This window comes from Bos taurus, chromosome 3 (assembly GCF_002263795.3).
Source record: "Bos taurus isolate L1 Dominette 01449 registration number 42190680 breed Hereford chromosome 3, ARS-UCD2.0, whole genome shotgun sequence".
Taxonomy (NCBI): domain Eukaryota; kingdom Metazoa; phylum Chordata; class Mammalia; order Artiodactyla; family Bovidae; genus Bos; species Bos taurus.
Window position 1 is genome coordinate 16,449,493 of NC_037330.1, and position 10,813 is coordinate 16,460,305.

The window sequence follows — 10,813 nt, forward strand, 5'->3', positions numbered from 1 at the left end:
GAAATGACGTTAGGCCCTATCGCCGCCATGTTGAGAAGGTCGTTCTCTCACGGTCTTGGGCGATGGGGCGGGGGGGGGCTGCCATTTTGGGAAGGTCTCTAAATGACAGGGCTCAGATGAGTCGCCATGTTAAGAGAGGGAGCTTGGTATCTTTTTTTTTTTTTTTGATGTAATAAAGTTTTATTTTTCAAAATGTACAGCTGGTGGGACCTGTTCATGCATCTTCACCAGCAGCTGGGGCATCTCCACCCTTGGTGTTTCTGGTGTAAATCACTTGAGCTCTGTGCTTTGAAACCAGTTTAATAAGTCCTTTACTAAGGAGTTCCTGAAGGGCTGCTCTGGCCAGGGAACCACGAATCTTCAGTCTCTCAGAGACGACAGCTGGAGTTATAAGCTTATAGTTGGGAACTTCTTTACAGAGTTTGTCATATGTTGCTTTGTCAAACAAGACTAGGTTATTGAGTTTGTCCCGAACTTTGCCTTTGGACCACTTCTTCTTTTTGGCCTTGCCCCCAGATTTGTTCACTGGATCTTTGTCTTTCTTGGCCGACTTTCCGGCATCTTTCTTCTTCTTGTCGTCCTTGGGCGGCATAGCGAAACCCGGAGAGCAGCTGCAGCCACTGCAACCTCGCTAAGATGTCGGACAAAAAGGGGGAGCTTGGTATCTTAAGGTCAGTGTCTGGTCTCCGTCAAGGGGTTAATAGACATTTTTAATATTTCGCGCTACACTTTAACAACAGAAACTGCTTAGGAAAACAGAGTCATGTCTGTGACTTGTTAAATTTCTTTACTATTTTTCAATTGGTTTAGTTTCCCCATTTTTAACAACTCAGTAATGTAAATATAAAAAAAGTAAGTTCTCATCTTTTCCGCACTTTCAGCCTATTTCTAGGACTAACCGTTGTTAATTTTATTCTCTCCTTTCCATCTTTCTCTGTAATAATTATTACATCACTCACTTCTGTATTGTTCTGACTGCTTTGAATGCTAATCTTCACAACTCTGTCTTTACATTCCCACATCCTTTCCGCCACATTTTCATCAGAACTGCCTTTCCAAGATTTGTAATCTTGGCATCACTGAAACTCTGGACAGGTAATGAAAAGAAAGAAAACCAAATCATTATCTTCTACAGTAACGATCAAAGGGTTAAAATGTCCGTTTGTCATAGAGGAGGAACAAAAATGACTCAAATGGTATATGGGGACCTGGTTAATTCCAAAGGAATAGAATGGGACAAGGGATGTGAGTTCTTGTCAAGGATACGCTGGTAAACGTTTAACCATTGACTTTATGGAGGGGAGCCCTTATTTGTTGTCTTTGCTAATTTCAATGGAGGAAATACCTTGGCCAGTTTCAGACCATCAGTGTTACATCATTAAACATGGATTTGGAAAGCGAAGTCTGTTTTCATGAGCCAGTAATAATTGGTTCCAGCACACTACTGTTGTTGTTCAGCTGCTCAGTCATGTCTGACTCTTTGCAACCCCATGGACTGCAGCAGGCCAGCCTTCCATGTCCTTCACTATCCCAGAGCTGGCTCAAACTCATGTCCATTGAGTCAGTGATGCCATCCAACCATCTCATCCTCTGTTGGCCCTGCATCTCATCCTCTGTTGGCCCTGCCCCTCTCCGCCTGCCTTCAGTCTTTCCCAGCATCAGGGTCTTTTCCAATGAGTCCATTCTTTGCATCAGGTGGCCAAAGTATTGGAGCTTCAGCATCAGTCCTTCCAATGAATATTCAGGGTTGATTTCCTTTAGGATTGACTGGTCTGATCTTGCTGTCCAAGGGACAACTCAAGAGTCTTCTCCAGCACCACAGTTCAAAAGCATCAGTTCTTCATCTCTCAGCCTTCTGTATGGTGAGAAAAACCTCTGAGGAAGTGACATGTTCCCAGGTGGCTCAGTGGTAAAGGATCCAGCTGCCCATGCAGTGGATGCAGTTTCAATCCCTGTGTCGGGAAGATCTCCTGGAAGAGGAAACAGCAACTCTGATATTCTTGCCTGGGAAATCCCATGGACAGATGAGCCTGGCAGGCTACAGTCCATGGGGTCGCAAAGAGTGGGACACAACTGAGTGACTGTGCACGGCACACCGAAAGACAAGAAATTAAATAAGCAGCAGTCTGGGAGAACTGCATTCTAGGCTGAGGCAAGAGCTTGTGAATACAAAACCAGAGACCAGGAAAAGCCTACCATAATTGGGGGGGGAGGGTAAAGGCATTATTGTGGAAGCTCTGAGAGCTAGTGGGAGAGTACTGTGGAGATGAGGTTCCAGGGAAAGCAGGTATACAGCAGCATAAGTGACCTGGGTTCAATCCCTGGGTCAGGAAGATCTCCTGGAGAAGGAAATGGCAACCCACTCTTCCCATTCTTGCCTGGAAAATCCCGTGGACAGAGGAGCCTGGCGGGCTACAGTCCATGGGGTCGCAAAAGAGTCAGACATGGAAAAAAAAAAAAATCAGACACAACTTAACAACTAAACAACAGCAGCAATTTAGAGAGGTGAAAAAGAATAGTCTATTGCTGGGGATGAAAAGTCCAGATTCAGACAAAATAAGATGAAAAAGAACTAATAGGCTTTTATCAGACAAATCCATGAAAATTGAAGAATAATTAAGCTTAATAATTAAGCTTAAAGCACTTAAGAATAAGTGCTTTAAGCACTAGTGAGAGATGGTTTGGCCATCAGGGAGAAGTAGAGAATACTCACGTTTTGTAATACAACTTGGAGACATAATGGGTGGTTAGATAAAGGATAGAAGAGGATTGAATAGTTGTGTTTGAGAGGGACAAACATTGGCACAGAGTATGACAAGGATAACTGAAGTGACAAAAGATGCCTTTTCATAACCAGTGCACTATGTTTATAGAAGGGCTGCTCTACTGACCTGCTATTAGAAAAGCAGATATTTTGAATATTTTTTCCAAAGCAAAGATAAATTTGGTTTTGTGTAGCCATATTCTCCATATTTCAGCTTTCTGGTTGCCAAGGCTACACATTCACAGTCTGTTCATTAGTGTGTTAGGAGTACTGCCTCCAGACTGTGTTAAAAGATCCACATCTCATCAAGAGAATGACACCAGACATGTATAGTCTCAATCTCTGTCTTCCTGAGCTGGCCTGTCAGAGAATTCATACACAGGTTCCCAGAAGGAAGACTGTTCAAGATGAAGCTCCAGAATGTATCTAGGTGAACGGTGTGTGGGCTTGGAGACTGGGAGAGGGAGTGTGTGGAGCTGATTCTATAGTATAATTTTGGAGCTGATTCTATAGTATAATTAATTTTAATTTTCACTCTGTTCCACCAGGGGGCAGACTGACTCAACAAATAGCCACCAACTTCAGCCATCCCGCTTTTTTCAAAAGGAGTTGGGATTCTAAAACTAAGGGCTTGGAAAAGTAACACCAGAATTCTAGAACTGCCCCAGAAGGATTCTATTTTTCTTGAGTACCCCTTTCAAAAATCAGTCCCCAATTTTTGCCAACTCCTGTGTTACCCTGGCCTTCGCCCTTATTCCCCCAAACTTTCCTTTTCCCGAATTCCTCTAAAATTCCTCTTCCCCTGGTCATTCTGATTAAACCTCCACTTCACCCCAGCCTCTCTGGCTTCTGACTGGAAGAGCGAAGTCAAAAGAGGGGGATGGTAGTAAGCAAAAAACTGTTCAAAATGGCTAGGGAGACAGGCCAGCATTGGCTGGGAAGGGAAGGCCAGAGAGCAGGAGGCTGGGCTGGCCGAGGAGGCCAGCTGAAAGGGATGGGCGGGCACGGGGTGGGGCCCGGAGGAGTGCCGCCTCTCCTCTTTCCCAGAGCCTGGGCGGAGAGGGAGGAAAACTTCCTGGCCGGGGCTCTGGGCCCGCTCCCTTTGCCAGCCCTCCAGTCCCGCCTACCGGTGCCCTTCGCTTCCCCACCACCCCTCTCCCGGCACCCCCAGTGTCCGCCATGGCCAAAGCCTACGACCACCTCTTCAAGTTGCTGCTGATCGGGGACTCAGGGGTGGGCAAGACTTGTCTGATCATTCGCTTTGCAGAGGACAACTTCAACAACACTTACATCTCCACCATCGGTGAGCCCACTGGCCATATCCTAGATCCCCAACTACCCCATACCCTCATTCCTAGGCTCTTGGATTACTAGTGGCCCGCGTTAGAGTCAGGCTTCTGGACTCCAGTCCCTCAGCCTCTCTCTCTCAGACCCATCCCCCTTGTATGTCTCAGGATGGTACCCAAACCTCTAACCTCTCTGAGACCTCCAGATTACTCCTCAGCTGTGCCTGCGCCAACCCCTATTTTCTTGGGACCACCTGTCTCCCTTGTCCCCACAAATTCACATGAACCCGTGTCTGCTTCCCTCTCAGCTCCTCTTCCCCCACCCTCATCCACCTAGAACTCTTGATCCATTCTCCATATTTCCTGTATCCCCCTTTCGCTGATCATCTGTCTCCCAATTTTGCCAGCCTCTTTCTGTCCCAACTGAGTTACAGACTCTCCCACTGCATTCCCACCTTACCATCTACTTTCCAGTCTCTCTGCCCCTCAACTTATTAGGGGTTTGGGGAGGGTGCCACAGAGGGGCTGGGTGTGCCAGAGAGCGGCCCAAGGACTGGGATCATGAATATGCAGTCAGCCTGCTAAGGAAGGTGGGACTGAGGGGACTTCTGGGGTCTCTGAGTCAGTCAGGTGACTCAGCCTCCTCCCTGGAGCTCCTCACTGGCTTGGGGGAGGTACACAAGTTTCCACTAAAAACAAACATTGTCTCCCCTCCTCCCCCTCATTGTTCTTAACCTCCTCTGGCCTGTGTAGTAAGACCAGGAGAGTCTCAAGACAATTCTGGTTAGAAAGTGGAGGGGAAAATATCCCTCTCTCATATTTCAGTCGCAGGGGAATCTTGTTTAGACTCAAATTTTCTTGTTTCCAAGCCTGGCATACTATTAATCTGCATGGACTGGTATCAGCTTCCTTTTTCCTTGCTCTTCACCCTGTAGGGTCAGGAGGCTATGTGGGAGAACGGAAAGTAGAGGGTTCTACGACAACAGAAGGGAGAAGGAATTAGAAAGAAATATTTGGGGGGAGACAGATTGAATTGAGAGAGTTGTTAGCTGGCGTGGCTGAGTGGACCCAAGAAGTGCCTTAAAGGCCTTCAGCCTCCTTGCAGAGTTTTCATCATCTTCTTTCCCGCAAAGTCTATAAGATCTAAGTCAGAACAATACGCCTGCTATACAAGTACAGCTTTGAGAAAATCCCCGTAGTTTTGTACTTCCTGCGAGACTGCTCCCCAAGTGCCTTCCCTGCAGAATCTCTGCGCTGCTCCATTCCTGTCCCTCTCACCACACACTTGCACATGCACATAATACGTGTCTGGATTTCAGTGTTCCCTCTCCACCCCTAGGAATTGATTTCAAGATCCGCACTGTGGATATAGAGGGGAAAAAGATCAAACTGCAGGTCTGGTGAGTGAATCCCCCAGGACTTCGAAACCAGACTTACTCGTTTATTTCCTATAACACTATAGTTTCTCTTTAGTTTTGTTTCTCTTCCTTTCCCATCGCTCCTTCGAGTACATTTTCTAATCCATTTCTGTCACCTCATTCATATGTCATTCCATCTCTCTCTCTGCTCAGTCAACTATTTTCAACTTTGTTATAATTCTGTTGTCTGTCCTGGACCCAGAGACTCCTCTGAACTTGGCAACTGTCTAGCTCAACTGTCTATTGAGCTATAATATGGATACAAGCTCTCAACAGTTAAATAGCAAGTAGCAAAATTAAGACTTGACTCTCTGTCCAGTGGAGAGCCCTTAAAGCCAAGAGTAGAGGTTTGACCTGACTACCCTGAGGAAACTGGAGACCCTGAGGGTGTCAAGTGGTAAGAGGCTTAATGGAGGCATTATGATACAATAGACAAGAGGAGAATGTGGTTCAATCCTGTTGTTACAGAATGACCTTCATTAGTTATTTCTCCTCTCTAAATCTGTTTCCTCATCTGTAAAGTAGAGGCAGTAAAACATGTCTCACAAGGATAGAGTGAAGATTAGGTAAAATGACATAAATGATGTATACACAGTGCTTGGCACAAAGTAAACAATAAAACAGACCTATTTCTTCAGCCTTTACCTTCGGTCAGTATCAGCCCAACAGTCTCTTATCCCTTTTTCCCTTTATTGTTTTCCTGACTCTGTTTAACACTCCTTGTTGCAAAAGCTAAATTCTTAGGGGATGGGAGTGGAATTCTCTCTTTGGAGATCTCTTACCTCTATCTCACCCCATGAAATATTCTACCCCTTCAGGGACACAGCTGGCCAAGAGCGATTCAAGACAATAACTACTGCCTATTACCGTGGAGCAATGGTATGAAGCATATTTCTGGACAAGGGATGATGCAATAGAATGTCAACTACAGAGGGATAGGAGTTGGGGCAGAGAAAAATGGGGAGGGGCATAGTGTGGGTTGCAGAGGGCCCCATATGGCCTAGTGATTAGTCTTGTGGATAGAATTTACAGGGTCACTTAGAGGGCAGTGGGAAGCCTGAAGAGGGGAATATTGTACAAGGCTCCATTGTGAACTCTGCCATTCCCCAGGGCATTATCCTAGTATATGACATCACAGATGAGAAATCCTTCGAGAATATTCAGAACTGGATGAAGAGCATCAAAGAGGTGAGGACAGTTCCAGAGAGGTGGGGGAACTGGGTAGAACCTAGAGGATGGAGGAGACTGTGAAAATGAGCAGGACCCAGCTTCTACTCTTATCTTTGCTCCCAGAATGCCTCGGCTGGGGTAGAGCGCCTCTTACTGGGGAACAAGTGTGACATGGAGGCCAAGAGGAAGGTGCAGAAGGAGCAGGCTGATAAGGTAAGAGCTGGTTGGGCAATGTTCCAGAACTGGGCCAGGAGGGCCAAGGTGAGGCTGGATTGCAGAGGACTTGGCTGCTGCCCTCTGTCCAGCTCTCCTCTTACCACTTCTTCCCATGCAGTTGGCTCGGGAGCATGGAATCCGATTTTTTGAGACAAGTGCTAAATCCAGTATGAATGTAGATGAGGTGAGACACACCCCATCCTTCACCCCCAAAGAGTATTGGAAGACAGACTCATGCTCCCCTTCAACCTATCCTGACCAATCTCGCCTTTCCCCATTAGGCTTTCAGTTCCCTGGCACGGGACATCTTACTCAAGTCAGGAGGCCGGAGATTGGTGAGTTGGTTGTGCTGGGCTAAGTACAGCTGGGTGTGTGAGAGTGTGTGTGTATTAGGGGTAAAAACTGATGAGGGGAACAATGCTAATACTCCTGTGAGGGTGGATCTCCTTCAGTTTATGGCCCCAGCCAGCCATTCTCACCCTGCACCTTCTCCCTCTAGAAAAACAACAACAAGCCCCCCAGCACTGACCTGAAAACTTGTGACAAGAAGAATACCAACAAGTGCTCCTTGGCCTGACGACTCCTTTCTGCCTCTCCACCCTACGCCTGGAGACTGGATCTGAGGAAGGCAGGGCTGAGGGGCTGGTAGGGGAGAAATAGCAAATGGGGCTTGGAGGGGTAGAGATGGGTAGATGGTAGAAGAATGGGGAGAATATGGAGAAGAAAAAAAAGGAAGGAGAGAGAAAGAAAGAGGAAATGAAAGGAAGCAGGATAGAGCGGGAAGGAGAGGCAAGAAAAAGGAAAAGAATTGGGAAGGTGGAAGAAGGTGAAAAGGAAGTAGGAAGAGAGGGAGGAAGAAAGGAAGATAGATGGTCCTAGGCCTCAGACCTTCTCTGGGTTTCCAGGGCAAATATAAATGTAAATAAATAGTTGATTTATTGTTACTGGATCAGGCTTTAGGGTCCTGAGAGAGGCTGGCTCAATACCACCCTCTGAAGGTTTGGTCCTATGCTGTCACTCTGCATGGTCTTTCTCAGTATTAAAGGCCACCATTTGCACAAACGTTCCTGGTTTGGGTAACTTTTGTCATTGTCGGAATCGCTATCTACCCATAAACCTAATTCTTGTGTCTCTGAGGTGGCTGGTCTACCTGAATCTGGCTGTGTTCCTGTGATGCCTAGTCTACAGGTCTCAGACCTTCCCCAGCTGTTTAATTGATGAGGGAGACAAGGAGCAGAGATTCTCTGAAATTAAAAGTCTGTACATCCTCTTTCCAATATGGGATTTAGAGGATCCTTGCAGGCAGAGTCTTGTCCAGGAGATTCTAAAAGAGAAGGACTCTTTCCTGGGCCTCCCCAGGAGAGTGATAACCCTAGCCTCAGAGAAACAGGAGAACCAGTATTTTTTATTCATTAATTTCAGCAAGCATCTTTGATTCTGCCAAAAATCCCTTTAAGAAAGTAGTATTATTACCTGCTCTGATAGAAGAAGAAAATGAGACAGAAAAAAGGTTCATATAGTCATAAATATTTATTGAGCATCTACTCTGTGCCAAGCACAGTGGTCAAGTTAAAATAACCTCTGGGTGGTACTTAAAGGAAGAGGGACAAATAAAATTTAACGAAAACAGCCCCTAACGACTGAATAACAAAGAAGCAAAACTACTGACGTGCAAAAGAACCATGAACAAGAAACTTAGGCTTGAGTTCCCTTAAGTATACATAGACCCTATTTGTTCTTTACAGTATTTTTTTGTTTCCAATATTTTTAAAAAATATTGTCTTCTAAATAGCATTTGCACTGTACAAATGCTTATTCAGAAAAAAAAATTGAACAAATAGATTTTATAACTATATGGTTTTGTAGAATTTGCATTTTAATTAGTATTTCTATAGTTCTCTAAATATGCTCCATAAATTTATGCTTATACCAACATTATATAAATATGCTCTTGCCAGCACTATTTTTTTTTATATTTTAAATCTTTGAAAAAGAAAAGACATGTTTTGATTTACATCTGTTTGATTAGTAAATTTGCAATTTCTTTTAAAATTTTAAATTAATTTTTTAATTGAAGGATAATTGCTTTACAGAATTGTGTTGGTTTCTGCCAAACATTGGCATGAATCAGCCATAGGTATACATATGTCCCCTCCCTCTTGAACCTCCCTCCCATCTCCCTCCCCATCCCATCCCTCTAGGTTGTTACAGAACCCTAGTTTGAGTTCCCTGAGTCATACAGCAAATTCCCATTGGCTATCTATTTTACATATGGTAATTTAAGTTTCCCTGTTACTCGCTCCATATATCCCACTCTCTCTTTCCTACCTTCCTCCTGGTACCACCCCCTCCCCCCACCCCACTGTGTCTATAAGTCTGTTTTCTATGTCTGTGTCTCTGTTGCTGCCCTGCAAATAATTTCATCAGTACCATCTTTCTAGATTCCATATATATACATTAGTATATGGTATTTTTCTCTTTCTGACTTACTTCACTCTGTACAATAGGCTCTAGGTTCATCCACCTCATAAAACTGACTCAAAAGTGTTCCTTTTATGACTAAGTAATATTCCATTGTATGTATGTACCACAGCTTCTTTATCCATTCATCTGTCCATGGACATCTAGGTTGCTTCCATGTTCTAGCTATTGTAAATAGTGCTGCAATGAATTCACAGTATTTTTTTAAACAGCAAAATTATCTCACAGACTTGATCTTTGATCAAGATGATGAAAATATCAGGTTTGGTTTAGACAAAGTACCACTAGAAGTTTTACTCAAGGATATGATTGATGTTCAAGGCATTTAAAACATCCCCAAGCCTGCAGTGGAGAAGTGGATAGCACAACCCTGGAGTCATCAGCAAAGTCTTTTTGTGTGCTGCTCTTTCTGCTGGTAAAAGACAACACCCAGAAAAAAAGAGTCTGACAGTGCCAGGAGAAGGACTAAGAAAATAATTTGGTACATGAATTAAGTATCTAAGCTTCAATGGGGTAATAATCCTTATTATCTGTGGCTTGTGTTTGAATTCTGTACTCAACTGCCCAGCTAGTTTAATTCACTCAAGAGATGAGGAAAGACTTGCATTTTGTGAGTCCCGGGAAGAAGACTGACCAGCCTCTTTGTCATACCCAAGAGTGGATATTTTAAAATCCAGTTTCAGCATAGACACCCTATTCAGTTGCTTGGTACAACTAGTGGGACTGAGTAAGGAGTAACAGAATGCTATTTTGACCAAAACTTATCACAGCTAAAAAATACTGAGGGGAAAAACCCCATACCCTACTTTCTATCACATAGAACTATTGACAAATAATATACAGACAAATAGTAACCTAAAGGAACAAATTAATAGCAAAATTAAAACTCAGCCCTCACCAGGGTATTGTTTTCTCATCTCCCACCCAATGATCTTTCCAGTCTGTTAGCTCTTGTCCTTAAGCAGTCAGTTTCAGTCTGCTGGGAAGACAGAATTTATGGGACATAGCACCAGATATACTGTTTGTTTGTTTTTTTGGCTGTGCTGTCTTCGTTGTTGTGCCAGGCTTTCTCTAGTTGTGGCAGGTAGAGGCTACTCTTCGTTGCGGTGCACAGGCTTCTCACTGAGGTGGTTTCTCTTGTGGAGGAGCACAGGGTTCAGGCCCACAGACTCAGCAGTTGCAGCATGCAGGCTTTAGAGCACTTGGGCTTCAGTAGTTGCAGAGTGTGGTGTTGGTAGTTGTGGCTCATGGGATTACTTGCCCTGAGGCATGTGGAATCTTCCAGGATCAGGGATTGAACCTGTGTCCCCTGCATCAGCAGGTGGATTCTTATTCATTGGACCATCATGAGTCCGCACCACACATAATGTTAATTTCCAAAAGTGCTCTAGCCCTTATGGCTGTGGGGAAGAGTAGCTGTAGCCTTTAGGCTAGAAAGACTTCTTGAGGGAGCAGAGTGTGGAGCAGAATTAACAAGG

General features: G+C 44.6%; 1 protein-coding gene and 1 pseudogene across 2 annotated transcripts; one reads left to right on the forward strand and one right to left on the reverse strand.

Moving 5' to 3' along the window:
• Window positions 1-151: 151 nt before the first annotated feature.
• On the reverse strand, window positions 152-652 carry LOC785516 (ribosomal protein S25 pseudogene; annotated as a pseudogene).
• RAB13 (RAB13, member RAS oncogene family) lies at window positions 631-7,916 on the forward strand. Of its 2 annotated transcripts, none has more exons than XM_024988531.2 (8): window positions 631-671; window positions 5,390-5,450; window positions 6,287-6,347; window positions 6,579-6,656; window positions 6,762-6,851; window positions 6,973-7,038; window positions 7,136-7,189; window positions 7,354-7,916. In XM_024988531.2, the coding sequence occupies exons 3-8, from the start codon at window positions 6,345-6,347 to the stop codon at window positions 7,429-7,431; spliced, it is 369 nt and encodes a 122-aa protein (XP_024844299.1). In that variant the 5' UTR covers window positions 631-671; window positions 5,390-5,450; window positions 6,287-6,344; the 3' UTR covers window positions 7,432-7,916.
• The last annotated feature ends 2,897 nt before the right edge of the window (window positions 7,917-10,813 follow it).

Bases quoted from the DNA above. Each gene is read 5' to 3' on its own strand.
- RAB13 (XM_024988531.2), top strand. The intron at 6,657-6,761 runs GTGAGGACAGTT...CTTTGCTCCCAG, and splicing joins GGATGAAGAGCATCAAAGAG to AATGCCTCGGCTGGGGTAGA. The intron at 6,852-6,972 runs GTAAGAGCTGGT...CTTCCCATGCAG, and splicing joins AGAAGGAGCAGGCTGATAAG to TTGGCTCGGGAGCATGGAAT.